Source organism: Ambystoma mexicanum, chromosome 7p (assembly GCF_040938575.1).
Source record: "Ambystoma mexicanum isolate Mex_15411 chromosome 7p, UKY_AmexF1_1, whole genome shotgun sequence".
Taxonomy (NCBI): Eukaryota; Metazoa; Chordata; class Amphibia; order Caudata; family Ambystomatidae; genus Ambystoma; species Ambystoma mexicanum.
Window position 1 is genome coordinate 688,568,804 of NC_090939.1, and position 23,492 is coordinate 688,592,295.

General features: G+C 46.3%; 1 protein-coding gene across 1 annotated transcript in view; it reads left to right on the forward strand.

Moving 5' to 3' along the window:
* LOC138525550 (uncharacterized) overlaps positions 1 to 23,492 on the forward strand; it is a 1,931,438-nt gene that overhangs the window by 790,838 nt on the left and 1,117,108 nt on the right. Inside the window, exon 5 of the mRNA XM_069635597.1 lies at positions 12,840 to 12,902. Within this exon, the coding sequence (XP_069491698.1) occupies positions 12,840 to 12,902 (63 nt within the window). The remainder of the gene's footprint in view (positions 1 to 12,839; positions 12,903 to 23,492) is intronic.

The window sequence follows — 23,492 nt, forward strand, 5'->3', positions numbered from 1 at the left end:
TCAGCCCCAGAAAAATTGAGTCATTGGGAAGTCTAAAAGACAACCCTGTGTCACTGCACTGAAGGTGCTGTGTAACACACACAAAAAGTTGGGCTCAGGGAGTGGTGTGACTCCAGAGCCTAAGATCACACAAACAGTAGCAATAGACATGGCAAAACACATGTAAGAGTGGGAAAAAGGTTCACACTCTTACCAAGTGGAAAAAATAAACCCCAGAAATCCAGCAAAGCTGCTGAGGGACTCACTAGGTAAGGGAAATTAGCCATAGAATGAGAATTCTCCCTAACACTCGCCCCCCACAGACTAAGGGACCGGAGGATTTAACCCACTCCTGGATGGATCTCAAACCTCTAGAAGGTTATAAACATCCTAGAGAGACCATCAGCATTTTGGTGGTGACTTCCTGCTCTGTGCTCAATGGAAAAATCAAACCCTTGGAGGCAGATTGACCATCTTAGTTGTTTAGGGTTTTCCCCTTTCATTTGTATCAGCCATCTCAAGGGTTGGTGGTCACTCTGAATAATGAAAGTAGATCCATATAAGTATGGTCTAAACTTCTTCAGTGCCCACAGAATAGCAAAACATTCCCGTTCTATTGTTGCCCACCTCGTCTCAGGATCCTTTAACTTCCTGCTGATGAAACAAATGGGATGTTCCCTACCTTTCTCATCCAGTTGACTAAGGACTGCACCTATACCTGCTTTAGAAGCATCAGTTTGTACAATGAAGGGTTGGTGATAGTCAGGAGCTCTTAGGACTGGAGCTTGACAAATGGCTTTCTTCAGGCCTTCAAAGGCTTGAGTGCACTCCTCATTCCACCTGACCTTTTTAGAAAAATTGGGATAGGAGATAACATTCAACGGAGAAGCTATGGTCTCATAGTTCTCTATGAAGTTCCTGTAGTACCCAGTGAGACCTATGAAGGCTCCCACTTGGGTTTGAGTAGTAGGGAGTAGGGGAGGCCCAGTTTTGTACAGCTTATACTTTCCTAGGCAATGGCCTTATTTCACCTCCTCCTACCTCATGTCCAAGGTAGACCACTTTGCTCCGACCAATTTGGCATTTACTTGCCTTTATGGTCAGATGGGCCTGTTCAAGAGCCTGCAAAACATACCCTAGGTGATCAATATGTTCTTTCCATGTAGGGCTGAACACTGCAATGTCATCCAGGTATGCCATGCAGAAGTCCTCCATCCCATTCAGAACTTGATTGACCATCCTCTGAAGTGTAGCAGGTGCATTCTTTAGTCCAAAAGGCATTACCTTAAACTGGTAGAGGCCTGCTGGGGTGGAGAATGCAGTTATCTCCTTGGGATGGTCCGTCAGGGCTATTTGCCAATAGCCTGAGGTTAGGTCAAATGTGCTGCTGAGGTACTTGGCTGAACCATGTTTATCCACAAGCTCATCTGTCCTAGGTAAAGGATGGGCATCAGTCTTTGCGACTGCATTTAGAGCTCTATAGTCCACGCAGAACCTCAACTCCTTGGATCCTGCCTTTGGTAAAAGCACAACTGGGCTAGACCATGGTGTAGTAGAGGGCTCTATAACCCCAAGATCAAGCATCTTGTTGACCTCATTCCTTATATGGGCTCTTACATTGTCTGACATTCTGTACCCCCTGCTTTTCACAGGTAAACAGTCACAAGTGAGGATATCATGCTGGCCCCAAGGGGTCAAGCCTGGTCAAAGGGAGAACAGGGAGGCAAGCTGATTTAACAGTAATTTGCACTCATCCTGCTGGCCAGATGTTAGACTGGATGAGAGAGTAACTCCTTCCACTTTCTCATCTAAAGGTAAGCCTCTGAGGAGGTCAGGCAGAGGTTCATTCTCCTCCTCCTCCTGAACTGAAGCTAGAAGCAAAGCTCCTATTTCAGGTCTAGAGACATAAGCCTTTAAACTGTTGGTGCGAAAGACTCTGGGAGCCTCCTTAGGATTGCCTAAGTCCACCAGATAGTTCACTTCTCCAAGTTTACCCACAACTTTGAAGGGTCCTATCCACTTGTCATGCAAGGCCCTCTGCCTTTTAGGAACCGTAACAAGAACAAGCTGGTGTTGAGTAAACTCAACCATGTTAGTCTTCTGGTCATGCCAATGTTTGACGAGAGCTTGACCAGCCCTCAAGTTATCACTTGCCTCTGCCATCATGTGTGACATTCTCCTCCGGAGACCTATCACATAGTCAGTCACTCTGACTGGCTTTGGGGAAGGAGCACTCTCCAAGCCCCCCCACCCCCTCCACCTTAATCAGGGCCAAATGGACCTCTGACTGGATGGCCATCGAGAAGTTCAAAGGGACTGTAACCTACTCCCTCCTGAGAAATTTCTCTATATGCAAAGAGAAGCCATGGCAGTAGAAGGTCCCACTTTCTTTTAAGGGGTTCTTCTAAAGCACCTATCATGCTCTTCATAGTTCTGTTAAACCTCTCCACCAATCCATTGGTTTGTGGGTGGTAGGCAGTAGAGAACTTGTAAGTGACTCTACAGGTTTTCCACATGGCTTGCATGTAGTGGGACATACAATTTGATCCCCTGTCAGATATCACTTCGTTAAGAAAACCTACTCTTGTAAAAATACCAAGTACGGCCTTAGCCACTGCCTGAGCCGTAACAGTTCTCATAGGTATTGCTTCAGGATACCTAGTAGCATGGTATTCACAACCAGGATAAACCGGTTACTTGAAGATGTGGGAGGGTCAGAAGGACCAACAATGTCAATCCAAACCCTTTCAAAAGGAACTCCCACCACTGGGAGAGGCACCAAGGGTGCCACATTCTTGGCACCACTCTTGCCAGAGATTTGGCAAGTGTGACAGCTCCTACAGAATTAGTCTACTTCTGAACCCATCTTAGGCCAGTAGACGTAAAGTGAGAGCCTTTCCTTGGTCTTCTTAAAACTTAAGTGACCAGCCAAAGGTATCTCGTGGGCTAACTGTAGGAACTGGAGTCGGTTCACTAGGGGTACTACAAGTCTTTTGCAGTCCCCAGGGGTTGACTCAGTCGGTTCACTGTAGAAGAGCCCATCTTCCCAGTGCAACCTATACTTCCCAGGCTCTTCCCCATCGAGCTGAGAAGCTGCCTGTAGGCGAAGACCTTCAAGAGTAGGACACTCTCTTTGTCCTCTGCTGAAGTCTGCCCTGTTGGGTCCAACTTCTGCCAGTAACGACTGCAGCTCAGGATGTTCAACAGGGTCAAGATCTCCAACCAGAGTAAGATCATCTTCCAGATCTGAGTCTTCAGTATCTGGTTGAACCATACAGGGTTGAACCTCACACTCAGCCTCAGCTGGTGGAGGAGTCACAGGTGTGACTGTGGACAGTCTTGGTGATGTCCTTGTAGGCACGGGGTGCTTGCTGTTTTCTTGCTGGTAGACTTGGGTTTCCCCTTTGTCTCTTTTTGTCTTGCAATAGCAGTAAGTAAGTCCTGTGTACTTGGGGTGATAGCTTCTTCTATCAGGTCCCCAGGAGTGCCTTTCAAGGTTCTCGCCCTAGCAGGCCTTGTGAGCTCTTGCTTCCTCTTACTGGGAGGTCTGGGGGTACTAGACACAACTCCAAGAGTTTTCAGGTCATTACCCAACAGAACTCTCCTGGGTACTTCACTCTGCACGCTAACAGGTATTCTGACAGTCATGTCATTGCACTGGATGAGAGCTGGTAACTGGTGAACCATTTCCACAGGGCCTCCAGCTAACTTGGTTAGGTATTTGGGTGCCTTAGCAACATCCTCTACCTTGAAAAAATATTCATCAACCACAGTTATGCTGGATCCAGTGTCTCTAATGGCAGGGGTCTCCTGACCATTCACAAGAACACTATCTTTATAATACTCTTTAGTATTATCTGGGATTGAGTTATAGACATCTAAGTTATGTTGTTCCCAAAGACCCAAGGACACTAAAGAAACACTAGCTGAGACTGTCGTGAGCTCATCAGCTAGTAACTGAAAGCTTCCACTGGCTATAGGTACTTCTTCCACCTGGGAGAAGGCTAAGGAGACAGTGTGGGCCCCTGAAGGTTTATCCTTACATCTGGGATCCCCTTTCACATGGTCAGTTGACCCACCAGCATAACATTTCCCAAATGTGTTGATGAATGGGGGTTTGTTCTGACCTCCATCTGATTTGGGTCCAGATGGTACACTAGCCTGATTATGTTTCCCCTGTGGCTTAACCTGGTTATGTTTGGGGCCCTCTTTTGGATGGGTGTTATTGGAATTCTCCTTGTTATCTTTCTTTGGCTGCTTTCCCTCATCCTTCTTCTGAGTTGCCCCAGAATCCTTATGAGTAGCCCTGTTGGCAACCCACAAGTCAGCAGCCTTAGCTAACTTCTTAGGATTGATCTCCTTTGAATCAGCCAAGTGCTGTCTAAGCTCAGGAGAGCAGGCATCATAAATTGACTCCAACATAACAAGATTACTCAAACTTTCATAAGTGTTTACTTTGTAACCCTTAACCCAACCATCTAAGCTTTTCAAACATTCACACACCCAGGTAGCCCAAGCGGTACCATCATGCTTTTGAGGGTCCTAAACCTCTTAAGGTACTGGGGAGGGGCCTTCCCAAATCTAGCTACCAAATCTAGCTTCACACACTCATAATCCTGCTTATCCTCCTCCCCCAACTCCATTACAGCATCACTTGCAACAGGGGGGAGCCTAGAGAAAAGCCAAGGAATCAACTGATTTCCTGTGATACCCTGAATCCCATGATTATACTCAAACATTGCTAACCAATCCAAAACATCAAGTTTAGTCTCATACATACAAATCATTTCCTTTGGCATACGGGGTCTCTTAGGGCTGGAAGACCTGGAAGATTCTGGGAGAGAAGCACTTCCCAAAGACAATTTCTTCATCTCTAAAGCATGAGCCATCTCCATTTCCCTGAGCCTTAATTCTTGATGTTTCATGGCAGTTTGTGCCTCAATACATTTCACTTCTAATTCAAGACTCATTGTCTGAAGGCCAATAAATTCAGGAGTGGGTGTAGGACCTGTTGGTGTCCCTGTGGACAGAGATTGGGGTTTCTGAGCAGGCTGGGGATTGGTAGGGCCTCCTAACAAAGAGTCATCTACTTCTTCTAATCCAACACTCTCAGAGTCAGAAACATCAGTATCCACATTTGCTGGAGTGGTAGGCCCTTCTGACCCACTCTCCAGAGTTTGTTTTCCCAATAATTTAGCAACCAGTTCAGGTTTTTTTCCTTTACCAGAGAGGCTCCTCTCCCTACACATGGTTCTCAAAACCTCAGCAGTGTAGTTTAAGAGACTCTCTTCACTGTAGTTTTCCATATTTTACATGATTTTTCAGTTAATAGATTGTTGTGGTGTTTAGCCTTGCGGTTAGTTGACCCAAGGTAATAGCAGCACTCTAAGTGTAATCACTATACTTAAAAATCCCACCGCTGTACACCAGTGTTAGGCAGAATCCTGGGCAGTGCCCTTAGGGACCACTACAAAAGATTAAGACTACAAGTGGTAGTACAATTTCAACTTTGGTACAAGCCTGTACTACACAGAAAAAGTGGTAGCAGTGGCTGAGCAGCCAGACTTATCTCAAGAGCAAATGAGCAGTAGTAGAGATTACACAAAGGACTACAATTACTGTGACTCAAGCAAACACTGACTCAAGGTTTCTGGTTAAAAAGTATAATACATTTATTTTTAAACCATCTGATCATAAAACACGTCACTTCTATTAAATTAAAACCACACTTCAAATACACTACACAAAACCAATTTCCCTTGTGCAGATCAATTCAAAGTAAGTACATTGAGGTTTGACAGACAGGTGCTGTGAAACAAAAGCGTTACCGGGGGCTAATACGCGATCACTTTTTGACAGTAATGAAAGTTCGGTCTTACTAAAGAAAGGCGTACCCACGAGAAGAAATGTTACCAAAGTCAAACACACTTAGCACATGAATTAACACGAGAGCATAGGGGATAAAAATCATAGGCAATACTTTTGTCAAGGCAGATAGAATCAGAGGACACTTTCTAAAACGTAGATAAAAGTCAATAGATCTGCGCCAGTGTCAACGGAACAGGGGTCCTGTTGTCGAGGATCACAAGGTTAGAACAGTTCACGGTTCGAGATTGCCAGGAGTACTTAGATATTGTCAAAAGGGAAGCAAAAGTTATAAGAGGGAAGGAAGATAAGGACAAGCCTTTGGAGAGGAGAAAAGGGGTTCACCCTAGTTCCTCGAAGTCGGACACAGTACTTTATTTGTTTGAAGAAAAGCTGGTGCCACGGCAGTTGTTACTGGTAGTTCCTGCAGACTCACGGTTCCTGGAGCTTCAGTTGTGGGGACAAGAAGGAGGACGTCTGGAGCGATCTGCACTACCCAGGGATGAGGCCGGCAGCAGCAAAACAACGGTGAATAAAAGGTGCGCTCCTTTAAAACAGGAGAGGCTCTTCAGATGGCTATCCGGACCACTACAGCTGTGTGCAGCGATTTCGACCAAGAAGAGGATCCTCTGGCTGTGGAAAGTGAGCTGGTTGATCCCACCAGGCTCAAGAGAAGAAGACTCCGGACTGGATCTTCTCTTGTCGTTGAAGGGTAGATAGCTCAGGACTGCAGCAGGGCCTTACTGGGACTCGGGAGTGCAGTAGCCGTCTTCTTCTCCACTTCTCTTCGGTTCTTTGCAGTTCCAGTGGCGACTCTGACTTCTAGCCCAAGAGTCCTGCCTTTTATGCCAAAATCCCCCATTCACACAGCCTGGCTTTCAATCACTCAGCAGGGTGGTTGTCCAGCCCGGACAACCACCTCAGCCAATGCACACAAAGTGCGACTTGGGCCTCTAAGGGGACTCTGTGCAGGGGGTGACTACACCCCTCCCTTACATTCAGCCTACCTAGACACCGAGGCACCAGAAGGAGGGCTTCTCTAGAGAAGCCCCGCCAAATGACGGTGAACAAAGAGGGCAAACCTGGTTTGCTGCGCAAAGTAAAACACAAGAAAGATTTTAACAAGAAGAAATGGCGACGAAACCCAACCGGAGCCAAATTAAAACCAATATAGTCAAGCGGATTTCATGTTCGAGGCTACTATATTAGCCTAAAACATTACCACGTTATGTCATATAACCGCGGTAGAAAAGTTAGGGTAGATACCACTGCCACCAGTCAATTCTTAATGTTAAGGGAGCGAAACAAGGCTTCAGGAGGCACAGAAATAAAAGGGATAGGAGTTAACCCTTTCAATACTCCATGTAAGTTGGGGTGTACTGGATCTGTGGTAATTATGACCATATAAAGTTAATGGCAACTTTAAATGTTTCTGGGGGACAGTAGTCAGCCCCAGAAAAATTGAGTCATTGGGAAGTCTAAAAACAACCCTGTGTCACTGCACTGAAGGTGCTGTGTAACACACACAAAAAGTTGGGCTCAGGGAGTGGTGTGACTCCAGAGCCCAAGATCACACAAACAGTAGAAACACACATGGCAAAACACATGTAAGAGTTGGAAAAAGGTTCACACTCTTACCAAGTGGAAAAAATAAACCCCAGAAATCCAGCAAAGCTGCTGAGGGACCCACTAGGTAAGGGAAATTAGCCATAGAATGAGAATTCTCCCTAACAAGGACGTAAGTTTGCTGGCCTGTGAGTGAATTCCCTCTCAAACCCTTCTTCCCATAGCATGGTTTCCGTGAGCATGCATCAACCGATTAAGGCTCACCTGTAGATTATTAATGGTGAGCTCTCCGTCCTGCTACTTCTGGCAGGGGCGCATTTAGGATGAGGGCCGAGTTCCTTCACTGGTCCTTCATACATGGTGTCCAGTCCAGCTGCGACAATTCCACGCCTTTCTGGTAAGTGTCTTTCAGTTTTCTCTTTGTCTTGAAGTCTTTGTATTGTCTTTCCCACAGCCTGTTGTCAGCTCTGTAATAATGTCTATCTTTCTCCCAAATAGGTGTGATTGCGGCCCAGCAGAGCTACAGAGCACGAGGTGGCTGCAGATGAGGAGCAGAGGATTTTGCAGCGGTCCGGCAGCAGGTAAGTGAGCTTTTAAGGATAAGTGCGAAGAATTTTACAAGCGCGACCTCAAACTGAAAATGTGTAATGTCTAACCTTGCCTTTTGTCCTTTTACAGGGTCCGCCTTCGTGGATGAAAAAGATGTGGTGCTGCGGTGCCCAGAGCTGAAGTCCTGCGTGCCTGAGGATGAAGAGGTCGTGCTGCGGTGCCCAGAGCTGAAGTCCTGCATCCCGGAGGATGACGAATGGACACCAGGCTCAGCGGTGAAGAATGCAGGTGAATGCTGACTCCTGGAGTTAAGCGTATGGGCAGGAGACTGGATTCCCAAAGGTAAGTGCTGCTTTATCCCAGGCGGCGGTGAGCGTTATGCTGCATCCGAATGCAGATTAACGCGAAGCGTGCGCCTTGGGGTTGGGTTGGCTTTTATAGCTGAGCTCTTAAGGCCCCGCCCACTAGTTCTGTTCTGCTTGCCACACTCAGCCACTCCTTGAAGTTGTACGTGCAGCTTATAGATGGAAAGTTGCACGTGCAGTTCAAGATGGAAAGCCACACCCGGACTGACTTAAAAGCACTCCTGCCCATAATAAAGAGTCTTGCTTATGTTTCTCCATGAGCCTGGCGTCCACCAGGCCCTGGTTCTCGGAGCTGCTCAGCCTCTCGGAGAGGCCGCCCATTCGCCTCCTGATGGGCCCAGCACATCTTCTGGCACAGCAGGGGGGCAGGGTCAACCACCACACGCCACAGAAGCTACCACTCACAGCGTGGTTCCTGAACAGGTAACGCTAGGTCACATCAGCCTCTCCCAGGCTAATCTAGAGATCATACAGGGTGCCAGGAGCAAGTCTACCAGGGCCCAGTATCGTAGCAAGTGGACCAGGATCTGCCACTGGGCAGACTCTAAGGGTATCAACCCCTTGCATGTACCTTGTACGACATGCTCTCCTTCTCGGCGCACCTCACCCATTCTGGCGTGCCGGTGGACACTTGCTGCACTTACTTGGCAGCCATTGGGGCTTATAGAAACTCAGAGGAGGAGATCTTTTCCTCTTCCGACCCGATTGTCAGGAAACATTTGACGGGACTCGCCAGGCTCTACCCGCCCATCAAGAGGCCTCACCCCGTGTTGGACCTCAACATAGTTCTGGGTGCCCTAGTGCACAAACCATTTGAACCAATGGCGTCTGCGGACATCAGGCTAGTCACTATTAAGACGGCCTTGCTAGTCTGCCTCACCTCGGCTCGCAGAATCAGAGAAATCAAGGCGCTGGTCGCCTCAGAGCCATATACTACGTTTTCACAAGATTAAAGTAGTCTTGCGGACACACCCAGCATTCTTGTCCAAGGTGCCTTCAGCGTTCCATCTGAAAGAAGAAATAGTTCTACCAATGTTTTTTGCCAAGCCCAAAGATGAGGCACAGAGAGTGCTGCACTGCCTTGATGTCAGGCGTGCCCTGAAATTCTACTTGGACAGGACCAAGGATTTCCGCAAGTCGGACGCACTTTTTGTCACCTTTGGTGGATCAAGGTCAGGGTATCAGGCCTTTAAGGCCTCCATAGCCCGTTGGATGGTCTCGGCCATCAAAGAAGCTTACGAGGGACAGCATAAGCCACTTCCGGCCAACATGCACGGCCACGCGGTCAGAGCCAAGGCAACGGCCATCACTTTCCTGCGGCATGTCCCCTGGTAGGTCATAAGCAGGGCAGCGACATGGGCCACCCCATCGGCTTTCTGCAAGCACTACTGTTTGGATGCAGGTTCTAGATCCAACGCGGCTTTCGGACAGGCGGTTCTTAGAAATCTGTTTGCTTAAGGAGGGTCTCCTCTCCACCATGGGGCTACATTCAGTTGTAATTGCCCATGCTGTATGGAGGAAAGGGGACGGGACGTAAGAGTAATTATAAGTTACTCACTGTAGTGACTAACATACTCTTAGTCCTTAGTCCCCTTTCTTCCATATGTCCCACCAACCTCCCCCCTAATAAAACTGATGTCATTAGGCAATGTTAATCTATTGTTGACATGTCTATGTGGACTGAGGTGTGGCGCCGGAGGGCGGAGTCAGGGCAGCGCATGCTCCCAGGGCCACACCCCCACGCGCCTCTGAATTTAAAGGGGAAGAAGATTTTGACTGGTGAAAAAGGTTCCGTCTCCCGTCCCTTGGAAGGGACGCCCATGCAGTATGGAGGACTAAGAGTACGTTAGTCACTACAGTGAGTAACTTATAATTTCTCACCTTCCGACTACCCATCTGAAACAGGATCAACCCCAAATCACATAAAAAATCACCTAATTAGTGCACAAAATGACCACCCATTAGAAAAAGGCTTCCCAACTCACAGGCAATCTTGCAGAATGTAGAGCTCTCTCGAGCTGGTTATGTCAGTGATGCCCAAGGATTCAAAGTCCTACCTTTATCGGGGAAATATATTAGGGAGCCTCAGCATGTGCCGGAGCACATGTGAGGTGCTGCAACACACTATGAGATTTATTTGTTCCCCTCTGATTTTACACTTGGCTAATGAACAGGGGTTGCCTTGAGCTTGGAACTTCAGGGAGTTCCACAAATCAGTAAAAAAAGTTTAAGCATAGGATTACCAAAGACTTGTAGCGAGCTAAAGAGATCTTGTCCAACAACTAGTCACTGCACCACACTCATGGGGTCTCTCCTTCTTGTCTGTTGAGCAATGTCTGGATCATTTTGGTGAGCTGGGGCGTTGATGATTGCAGAGTCCTAGCACACCACAGAATGCTGAAACCGCAGAGTGACCTACACCTCCTTGTGTGTCATGGACGGATATATTTTTTCTTTGCAGAAATGAACTTGCATAACAACTTCAGATACCATACTTTTCCCCTGCTTTATCTTTGAGTAAACTCTGTATGCCCTGTGCAATGTTGAGTCATTGCCATCCTCGCCCTTCAGGATTTCCCCAAAGAGCGTTTGAAGGGGAATCTTCCAGATCTTTTTTAGCCACTGTAGCGAAGATCCTGAGGTAAAGGTTGCCATAACGGACCTGTTTCATTCATCCTCCACCTTCTCTGTGAGGGAGGAGAATCTCTCCTCGAACTGGGTCTCCTACTGCTATAGAAAGATGGGATGCACTTTCCGCTCTATCTTTATTAAACACCCAAAGTATCAGAGCAATCTTCCACTTAGTGGCTGGTGCTGAGCCATCTATTTTAGCTGGCTCTCTAGAAGGTCCCAGACGGAAACAATTATGGTGAATTCTGGGACTGGCTGTTTTGTGTCCTTGGCAACCTGTAACATGCCCTTTATACTGTTATTTTTCTGCTCACTGAGTGGCCTGGACTGACCTTTTGGTTATTCATTTTAGGTAGGCTCATACCAAAGCTGCATGAGCTGTTATATCCCAGGGAACTGAGAGGCCCTGAATGCAAACAGGTTTCGAATGTAAGCTGTTGTCCCTGAACCTGCAACACCAGTGATCTCTAGTGGACACCACAACCAGCTTAACCTTTCATGGCCCCCACGCTAGCTAATTTCCTCCTCGCACCAACCCTCAAGAGGAAAGGAGGGAATAGACCTGGCTTCTTGAGTCTTCTTCATCGTCCCTAAGGCTGTTCTTTTGGATAGCACTCACTTCACACAACTAAGTGGAGGGGAAGGCTGGGCCCATCTCACAGCACAGCTCCTTAGATATGCAAAGCCTTGGGGGTCGGCTCAGCCCGAACAAAAGGAACACCATATCCCACCTACCCTGAACCTTAGACGCCCTTTGTATTCTGCTACTCAGGCCTAGCCCGGCTCATTACATCTTGGCAGGTGAGATCTACGAGGACCCACATCCAGCTCCCATGGCTCCTCGTACACCCCCTATCACTCTAATTCCTTATTGCAGCAACCTTTCCCCAGAGACCAAAATGATGAGATGGCAGCCTCCTTACTTTAACACCCTCAGCACTACTTATTGTCCCCTTTATCCCTGGTGGGCCTGCTTGTTCCTCCAGGTCTTTGCTCCTTGCTGCCCACCGCTCAGTTCTGTCTTGGAGTGGGAGGACGCCTGCTGCGACGGGACCCAGCTCAGCAGAGGGCCATTGACCCTCCTCACATGCACATGCAGATCCTGGTCAGAGTCCACTGAAGCTCAGAGTAGGAAGGCGATCCTCTGGCCCTTCACCGTTACTTTGCTGCAGCCTCCCAGCTCCTCTTCTCAGCCACCATTGGGACTTGTTTGCTAATGTTGAGGCTGCTTTGTTCAGAGCCACAGTCCTCCCCTGCTGGATTTAAATGGATCCCAGGTTGTAGGGTTACAGTCATGGCTTTCAACTGTGCCTGGGGTTCTCGCACTCTTTCAGACCCTTGGATCACTCTTTTGATTGTCTCCAGGGTCCATTGAATTATAGTTTGCACCCTAGACCATGAAGTAGTTCTGCCTGCCTGGCTCCCAAACTGGACACACTCCCTGATCCATTTCTTGGACATCAGTGGAGGGTTCAGTGAACGTGTCTCTGGAAGATGTTTCAAAACAGATGCAGTTTAAGTTCAGATGGAATACATTGAAGAAAAAGGAGGCTCAGGATTAGTCAGCGGTGGTCATGTGGTTTAGCGGGACATCATGGGCCAATTGAAATATGCAAAACAGATTTTACTTACATGTCCCTGCCTTCTTGGCATGCGTAGTGTTCTGTTTGGAAAGAAGTATTTCCTCTGTTATTGTCCGCAGCAAAGAAGGTTTACATGCATAAAACCTACCTGTGTGTCATTAATAAAATCAAGACTTTCCTAAATGTTAGTATACAAACTCTCAATTTGCTCTGCAGCCATGATTTGATGGCAACAAACTGTACTCTGATAAATGTTAATTGTAGTCCATACTTATATTTTGATGGAATAATATTTTTGCAGGTGGAAATGCTGTGCTTCCATTATCACTTAGTGGAGACTTGTTATCATGGATTCAATCATTTGGTAAGTACAATAATATTTGATAGTGTTCAAATATGTTTCTACTGTCCTGCAATCCACGAAAATGATACATTTATTTTATAAGGTATGGAATTAATTCATTAAATGTATCACATAATGTACATCTGACCGATGCAGGTCATCTTAAATAATCAAGGATTATTAAACATATCCCTTTATTTTAATCTGGCGGCATTGTCCTTAGATCGCTACACTTTTTTGTCCCCAGTGTATCTGTGATACTTGTTGTAAACAGCCTTTCGGCTCATTGTCATTCAACAGGGGTAGAAGTACCCGCACCTTCATGCACTGGTCCTGGTGGGAGAGTGTAATGTAGGGGCCCTTTTAAGCACACATGCGTTCAGATGCCTGTTGTTTTCTGTAGCAGCAGTTGCTCTGGAGGTAAAATCAAACATGGTGCACATCAGAGACTAGGGTCCGGACCTGGAGATACCCTCATCAACTAGGTGATTGCTTCCTGAACTGGGTGATCCCCAAATCAATTTACTCTCAGGATTCGATCCACATCACCATTATTACATTTGATAAGTTCAATAACTCTTCCATTTTCACCGGTGGCATTTATTTAGTGTTCAATATTTTGGTTTTGATGTATTCACTGTGGTTTTATATACTCTGATTTTTGGGTGAGAGAAACAAGTACTGGAAATAAGTACCAACGAAGTTGTGCACACACACGCACGCACGCACACACACACTCACACACACACTTTGTTTTATGTTTTATCTACAATAGATATATTGACAGCAATCTGAAAGCCATCATACAGTACCCTCCCTTCACTGATCTTCCCTCCTCTCCTACCCATTCACACAAAACTGACTGGCTGCTGATTTCAGGGAAGCCCATGGTACCTCAACCAATGCCCTTTTGAGCTGTGCATACCCTCCTGTCGCTGTAGGTCTGCAATTAATCTCTTTCATTGAGTACTGTCTTAAGTACAGCCTTTAATGTTTGGCACCGCAATCAGAGCCTAGAGACATTCACCCTCCTTGATCAACAGAAATTAGCCATCTTAAAAGGTGCACGCTGCGAACACATTGTAAGAGGACAGAGGCAATATCAAGCACTCTAACGGAAGTTATCCTCTCCATTTCAGTGGTAGACCCTAAACCCAAAGCCACAAAATCTCAAAATTCAAATGTACTGTAAGAAAGGTAAGAAATTACAAAAGGTGGGCCAAAGCATGGCACCCATTTTTATTAAGATACACTGATAGGAAATTAAAAAGTGTAATGTGCTCTGCAAGTTATGGAAAACTATCCGTGACCCAAAACCGAACACAAAATCTTCAGAAAATAAATAAAATGGTAGCACAACCTGTTTCTGTTCATTATTACCTTACCAAACAGCTGTGCTGCTTGATCACTGGACATACTTTCTGAAACCATCCTAGTCATAGTGTGTTGTATTTGTTTACACTAATTATTAGTATTTTTCTGTGAATCATTTTTTAAATATAATTATTTTTGAAGACGTCAACATGAATGCATCAAAATACATTTTTTAAAAAGCCCAATTCCAAAATACTTTGGAGGAAGTGACAGCCAAACCCAGTCCTGCTGGCTTCTTGCATCTGAATGGTAATGATTTATTTATTTATTTGTATTTGTAGAGCGCACTGCAGCCGCGGGCATCGAGGTGCTGTAAACGGAGCGTAAGAAGGCTTAATTAAGGGTTACAAAAAAGCCGCCCAAAGAAGTGGTCTTGAGAATGATACAGTGTTACATATGCAGCAGATATGATACAGATTACTTTGTTGCAGACAAACATGCAGAGACTGTGGGGCCAAGATGTCTATTACGGACCCACACTGTGTTTGTCTTTGGTGTCTCGGGCTTGAGCACAAGACATAGGACTGCTGTTCCTGTCAGTTGACGACAGGAAAGGCGCTTAAAGTGTGGAAGGGGTAACTCACTACCGGTAGGCCTCAGCATAAATCCCCATAAATTACTCTTTCTAAAAGGAGATCCTCCGACGAGAGAACTTCGAGGGGACGTTTGCCACTGAGAAAGCGTTCCAAGAAGTGCTTGAGATCTCGTAGTGGTTCCCATCACTCGTCTTCGTCTCATAAGAAGGCCAAGGATAGACATCACAGGAGCTCGACGTCTTCTGACTCCTCTCCAAGCACAAGAAAGCATGTAAGTCGGCTTCTACGGCCAAGTGGGAGACTTTTTGTCTCCAAATTTGATCATTTTTCGAGACGGGAATCCGGCTTCTTCTGAAAAAACGAAAACGTCACATGACCCTCTTGTGCCTCCTTAAGCCGAAAAGGCATCTTCCAAGGCTATAGCTTGTGCACCCTCTAACCTGGGCTCTAAACCATCGACCTCTCGAGTGCATTTGAAGCCTTGAGTCTAGGAGAGGCCTAAACCTCATTCCTCTGTGACTCCTTCGAGTCACGGGTCGAGTTCTTTGATGTGGAAGCCGTCGATGTCGTTGACGGAACTTGTGAAGGTTTTTAAACCTTTACCTAAAAAATACTTTTTCAAGTCCATGGCCCTCATTATGCTACAGGCAAACTTTGGCTTACCGTTTCCACTACCCGGTATCCCGGTAATACTGGGATATTACAGGCAGCGGAGGAACGGTAGGTTCCCATTCCTGTGGAATCCCATTGGACTCCACGGGAATGGGAACACTGAACCACTGGCACCATTAGTGACAGTGCCTTGGCTTCTGCCAGTAGGGACCTGAACTACTGGCAGGTCAGGCCTGCCAGTAGTTCACATCCTCTACCCGCAGACACGGAGTGAGCCAGTCTGGAAAAGGTGCTGGTAAACGTTGTTAGCAGCACTTTTTTCCAGACCTGCTCACTCCTAATGAGGGCCAATTTAATCATTTTTGAGGAACTTGAGTCCTGTGATCAGGACACTCCTCCATTTGGACTTGAATATGGAACTCCAAATGTCCCAGAGGCTCTTATTTCTGAAGAATCAAGAATAGAACACGTGTCTGATTCCTTGAGATCCCTCAAGAGTATGCATAGGCCGCTTATAGATCACTCATGAATAGAGTTACTAAATATCTGGTATTGGGAAGGCCTGCTGCAGCTTTTCAGTAGGATGATCTTACTGACATTTTGGACAAGGGTCCACAGAAGGATCCTGTTTTACCCTTCCACTCTGCTTTGCAAAAAGGGGTGATAGCAAATTGGGAAACTCTGGATACAAACCAGGCAGTTAACAAAAATCTCTCTAGGAAATATAAACCATCTAGTGCATACCCAAATTTCCTATCCAAGCATCCCACTCACGAAAGCTTGGTGGTATAGGCAGCCACTCAGATTCAACACTCTAGCTAAGTAGCATGGCATTTTCTGCCAGTAGCAGGGCATTGAAGTACCTGTGCCCTGGAAAAATGTACTTATCTAGCATTGGATCTTTCATGGATTCACATGCTGTGAATATTCCACGTCATCAGGCTAGGAATCCCCAGTTAGTTTAATGTAGTACTTTTCCTATGGAAAAAGTTTGATACCTTGAGTGTCCCCATCAATAGGACATTGTGTGTATAGCTCCGCCCAGCAGCTTCCCCTCAGATTTCAACCGTCTTTCTAGCAGGTGCGATTCCTTGAGTTGTTCTCTTCAAAGAGAAATAATCTTTCCACACAAAATATATATTTTTCAATTTATACTCTTACCAGAGCAACCTGATGACTCATCTACGGTCCTGTTTACGAACATGGAGACCGTTGGAGCTAAACAATCCTTGTTCATGCCCTGTGGGACTTGCGGCCTAAAGAACGTCTACGAAGGTGACAGGCATGTAGACTGCTTACACTGCCTCTACCCTAACCATTCTCCTTAGGAATGTGTAATCTGTCAGGGTTTCTCACAGTGAACTGGGTTGCCCCAGCCCTTTAAGATGAGTAGCAATACCCTGGAGATGGATTGGGATGCAGATTTTATTCATACATCAATAATCAAGAGGAATCGGGTAGTTTGGCAAAAGGGAGTCTGTTTTAATATCAAAGGTCTAAAACAGGTAATACAACATTCGCTGGATCCTCTTACTCGACTCATTTTATTAGAAACTGAGGTTATATAATATAAAGTCCTCATCAGTGACGTGTTGACCTACAAAACCTATTGAGGAAAGTGATAGGCTCTAAGTGAATATCTAAGTATAAGTTCCATATCAGTATAGAACCGTGAAGAAGAGTGATAGGGTACTTAACATCAGGTGGGGCAACTAAGCCCTCCCCTCAAAATGGCCACTATACACGTCACTAAATATGCGACTTTCCATTGGCTACACAAACTATAGGACCCTTAATTACGCTGTCCTCTACAATTAGTTGGCTTCTAACCCCCGTCAGTACTTTTCCACCTAGTCTATTAATTACATTATTATTATTAATTAGCAGCATGCAGACTGAACATCCAGGTGCTAGTGGGCTCCTCTTAACACCAGCTTCCTACCAATTAATATATTAATCCATCATCACCTCAATGGTCCAGTGTCAGTTAGTACTTTGAAGTTTGGCCTTGAGTTTGTACTGTGCTCTTAGAATTTCTAAGGAGTGTAGGCACAGCCTGCCCTTGTGCGTAGGTGTGACCACCTCGATCGTCCAACTTCCTTCTTCCACGTGACTGGACACCATGAAATCGAGCCTTTTTGTGTATTTAATATTATTTTCTAATAGTCCTCTGACGTCTTTTGTTTTGCTCAAGCCTTCTGAACAGGAGTCTCTGTTCTTTCACACAATTTGTATCCAAAGTCAGTCAATTCCTGTTTGATAAGACCTTGGCTTCTTGGCTCCTTCAACTCCTTCTGCTGAGATTTCAGTTAATTTGCTTTTAACTGCGACGCATTAAAGTGAGGCCCTCTTGTTAATGTTCAGCACTGCTTTATAATGCGTAGTGGAAACATCCATCTTTTACTTGGCCATATGCATCTATATATATTGGCGCATGCCGCAACATATTTACTATAAAGCTTGAGGCTAGCTTTCAAGATTACTTTGCTGCTTGCGTTTCTGTTGCATCTGTATATGTTTAAACTAGCTTAATATCTTCATCTGTTTCTGTGGCATAGGTTTCTTCACCTTGATCCCAAGATGTCAATTATCCTTGGTGCCTTCTTGATGCCTTATAGACTTTCTGCATTCTCTGGTCTCTGGATCTCTTCTGTGTGTGTCAATTCAGCTCAGTTGTGATGTCACCATTCATCTTTGCCCTTTATCGGCTCTGCTTCTTCAGTAATCTCATTTAAATGGCCATCATATTGTCTTGCATGTAGGTACGGTTTTCTCAATGGGTACCTTGCCTCCCAGATTCTCTTAGGTACAGGTATTCTTATGGTACTGCACAGAGTCCACGCTCTGCTCTTTGCTGGTTTAACAGTTCCGCATACATCACAATCTTTGGTTCCCACTCTATAGTTAATAGAGGTGGGGCAGTTGGAGGGGGGTACTTTGCTCCCCCTCTATAACAGAAAACCCTGAAAGACAGAAACCGTTGACAGATTTGTTGGCTTAACGAAGGAGCATACACAGCGTCAGAAGCAGGCGAATCAAGGAGTGGGAGAGCTACCACCCTCTCTAGGTGTTCGCCATCAAGCCACAGATCCAGGTCTGAAGAACGGCCTACGAAAAAACAAAAAACAGGTGAGCCAAAATCGTTGACGAGCCACGATAAGACCGCATCACACCCCCAATCTCCTGCTAATAAGATGCCAGTTAGCAGTGAAGGATCCCGGTCTGTGTCTAAACAGTTGTCCAAAGTCTTGTCGACGAAAACACCATCATCGAAACAGACCGATATGTGTTCACGCCTGTTGACCAAGTCGACCTCCCCCTATTCGAGAACATCCTTGCCGAAGAAGGATAAACACAAGTCCAAATCGTCCACGACGACCCCATCATTGTCCTTGAAAAAGAAACACCATTCGTCCTTAGAGTCTCACACTTCTAAAGAAGGTCACAGATCGTCCTCTGGACAAGAGTCATCCATAAGGCATCCTCCGACGACGAAATTGTTGATGATACATACTTCGACGACAAAATCGGGACATCACTCATCGACGATCCTCTCGTCGACTGTGAGAAAACTCAATACTTCAGAGTGAGGCTGCAGTTCCCGCAACCCGTTCAACCATTATCACGGCTGAAGCCACGGTTCATACGGAACTACCCATCCAACAACAACATCAGGACAATATGTCATCCTGTCCTGCAGTAAAGGAACTCTAAAAACCCCAACAGAGGATCCTGTGAAGCCCAGCAACCTCCTCTAGGTGTGTCTCCTATAACCTACTCCAACATCATGCCAGATGAAATCTTACAGCATGAGATAACATCTGATTTTGAGCCTCCAAGAAAGGAGTGCCCACGGGTCATGGATTCCGATTCTGAAGAATGCAGGATCCAGCCTCATGTACAGGACAAGTCGTCTGGTCGCCTCCAATCAAGATGGCAAGAAACACCTCTAAGGCTACATAATGTATCACTTGGTTTTCCATCTACACCATCGGGAACTGGAGGTATAACACCATCATATCCCCTTTTAAACCTGCAATCTCTACTCTCCCTGTAGGTATTTTCCATTCTGCAAACACTGCTGGGACAACTCAAAGCCAAGCTCCCACCTCCTCAGCCACAGGGGTTCCATCTATGCAGGAATGACCAGGATATACCAGGTCAGCAAGAAGAAAGGGATCAAGGGCATTCGTCCAGGGACTGCGCCAAACGTCCACGTTTGGCACATAGAAACCAATTTCCACCTAGACCTCCACCTCCAAGAAGGGATAGCCTGCGAATAGGCGAGCAAGAAGAGGTGGAACTAGTTGATACAGATCAAGACTTAGTTCCAGGGGACACAAGCTCTACCGCCTCTTCAATTTCTGCTTGCAGAGACGATACCTGGGATACGGATGACTCGGATCAGGATACACAGGTTAGTCCAGCACAACCCTCTCCTCCAGACGACATTGGTGCTTTCCATGCCATGGTATCCAAGGCGTGCCAGGAATTTGGTCTAACTGCTGCAGAGGAAAAGAAAGACTGCTTTCTTTTTGATCAAATGGGTATGCGCAGAAAGGCTGTGTTTTCTATACCCATCCTAGATCATTTATGGCAAGAAGGGCTATGGACCCTTAAACACCCTTTCTCGGAACCGGAACTAAAAGGGAGACTAGATAAGAAATGTAAGGCACCAGATACAACACCAAAATGTCTAACCTCACAGCCCTCTCCATATTTGGTAGTGTCAGCAGCAGCAGGTTGCAAGGAGCGTACACAACACAAGTGTGCCACTCCCCCGGACAATGAAGGCAGGAAAATCGATGCCTTTGGCAAAAAAGTGCTCACCATCGGGGCAACAACAGTTAAAGCGGCCAATGCCCTTGCAATAGTGGCTTGCTACGACCAAGAAATGTGGCACCGGTTGGCTCCTATATTTGAGCATTTCCCAGAGCAACAGCAAAAAGAAGCCATGACACTGGTACTTGAAGGTGAGGAGGCCTCAAACCACAGTATCAACATTGCAGTGGATTTTGCAGAAACGTGATTCAAGCACATTGTTAATGGGGTCGTCCTGAGAAGGCAAGGATGGCTACGCTGCATCGACTTTAGACAGGAGGTGCAACATAAAGTTGTTGACATGCTGTTTGAGGGAGAGAACGTGTTTGTTGGCAAAATCGATGAATCCCTTAAAACAATGAAAGCAGACTCTGATACTGCTAGATCACTAACAGCCCTACAGGGCAGAAGGTCTTTTTGTTCCTTTTCGAGATGCCTCAGGTCAATCTAGATTCTTGTCCTCAAGGGAAAACAAGAACTACAGCAGATCCTGCTACTACTCCCAGGGATATAGAAGGAACTACCAGTCCTCCCAGCACAGCAGGGTGTATCACCAAGTACAACACAAACACGGATCTGCCACCTCTCAAAGAGGTAGACAGAAGAAGGCCCAGCAATGACTGTCTCAAGGGCACACTGGTGGGAGGTAATGTGGCGGTTCATCACCACAAGTGGCAAACAATTACAAAAGACAGATGGGTGCTAGATGCCATCCAGCACGGTCACCTGTTGGAGTTCAAGCGCGCACAGAAACCCTTACCTCCCGTAAAGGTGTCACCCCTGCACCTTCCAGTTCTAAAACAGGAAGTGCGCCAAATGTTAAAAAAATGGACAATCAAAAAAGTTCCATCGAGGGGGAAAAGCGGTATACTCAAGATACTTCGTCATAAAGAAGCCAGATTGGAAGAGGGTCCAATCCTGGACTTACAAAAGTTAACGGGAGTTAAACAAAAACATCAAAAAACAAAGGTTCATAATGGTCACACTACAAGACGTCATAAAGGCCATACAACTCCACGAGTATCTAGCAGCTTTAGACCCGAAAGACGCTTACTTTCACATCCCAATACATCTGAGACACCAACAGTATCTCAGATTCAAGGTCGGCGAAAGTCATTACCAGTTTCGAGTCCTTCCATTCGACCTCAAATCAGCCACCAGGACTTTCACCAAATGCCTAGCACCAGTGGCAGCTTTCCTCAGAAAATAGGGCTACCACGTCTACCCATAACTAGACGATTGGTTGGTTCGAGGTCCAACATATCAAGAAACCACGGTTTCACTGAAACAAACAGAAGCTCTTCTCCAACAATAGGGATTTGCAATCAATTACGCCAAATCTTGCATAGTTCCATCAAAATGTTTCACAATTTCTCACAGGACACAGCCTCATCAAACCCTCAACCGACAATGAAACAATTAATAACCCTAAAAAATTCCTTCACTACGAACAAACAAATCACAGTGCGCAAATACATGGCTCTACTGGGGACCATGTTGTCCTGCATTCCACTAATACCCAATTGCAGACTAAACATGCAACCAGTACAATGATTTCTAGCTACCAGATAGTCCCAGACACACAGGTCCTGGTCAGACAAGATAACCATCACCCTGCTCACTCAAAGTCACTGAAATGGTGGGCACTCCTCTGCAACATATCGAAGGGGATGTCCCTTGTAGAACCCACTCACCATCTCACTATCGTAACCGATGCTTCCTTGGTGGGTTGGGGAGCACACCTTGGCAAGCACCAAATCAAAGGCCTGTGGACTCCCGAAGAATTCACCCTCTGCATAAATGTCCTGGAGCAGCGTGCAGTCCATTGGGCTCTGAAGTCTTTCCTTCCCCTAATCATGAATTCAGTAGTGCGAATCCGCACGGGCAATGCCACTACAATGTTTTACCCGCGCAAGCCAGGCGGAACAAGGTCAAACACACTGTCTCAAGAAGCACATAACATTTGGCACTGGTCCATTCACAACAACATTGTGTTACAAGCATTCCACCTCCCGGGGATACACAACCAACAAGCGGACACCCTCAGCAGGGACTTGACGCAGTCCCACGAATGGCAACTGCACAACAACCAAATATCCAGAATCTTCTTGGCGTGGGGCCATCCTCCTCTGGACCTCTTCGCCACGCAGGGCAACAAGCAGTGCAAGGAGTTTAAGAGCAGGATTTCACACCCCGGCTCTCAAGGGGACACATTCTCGTTCCCATGGGCCGGCATCTTCGCATTGTGTTCCCTCCATTCCCTCTCATCAGGAAGACAATCCAGATGATCCACAATTATGATTGCAAGATAATTCTGGTGGCACTGTACTGGCCCAGATAAACCTGATTCTTGGACCTCCTTTAACTGTTGGCAGACAATCCAATCCATGTGGGGTCTCACGCCTATCTCCTATTGTAGAACAACGGTGCAATTCTATATCACAACCCAGGCTCCCGCAAGCTGACAGCGTGGCTCCTGATTACGCCGAATTCGTCCACCTAAACATCCTGCAGGACTGCCAGCGCATATTGGCCGCAGCTAGAGCACTGTCCACTAACAATTTCTACAACCAGAAATGGAAAAGGTTCTGTACCTGGTGTATGCTGCAACCTAACCTTTAACCACTGGCCATACGACCTCAGCAAGTTCTCCCCTATCTACTGAAACTGGCAAAGCAAGGTCTTGCGATCTCCTCGATAAAGGTACACCTGGCTACAATCTCCAGATTCAGAAGAAAAAGAGGGACTCCTCCCCTCTACACCGACAGGCTGCTCAAACACTTCCTAAAGGGGTTTTTCACACTTTTCCTCCAAAGAAAAGAATTCCACCAGTATGGAGCCTAAATCTACTCCTAGCCGGTCTCATGAAAACCCTTTTGAACCTCTATCTTCGGCCCGCATCAAGTTTGTGACCTGGAAAGTGGTGTTGTTAATCGCCATTACGCCCTCCAGACGGGTCTCTGAACAACTAGCCTTAGTGGTGCACCCTCTGTATCTCTGATTTGCGAAGGACAATGCAATCCTCTCCACCAATCCTCATTTCATTCCAAAAGTATCATCTGAATTTCACAAGAATGCAACTATCATCCTGCCTACATTCTTTCAGAACGACACCTCCCCAGCGGAGAGAGCTCTGCAATTCCTGGATGTAAAAAGGGCGTTACAATATTATCTGGACCGGACAAAATCATTTAGAGCAGCAAGACAGCTCTTTATCGCTGTTAGCCCCTCAAACAAGGGGAAAGCCATCACAACACAAGGCATTGCA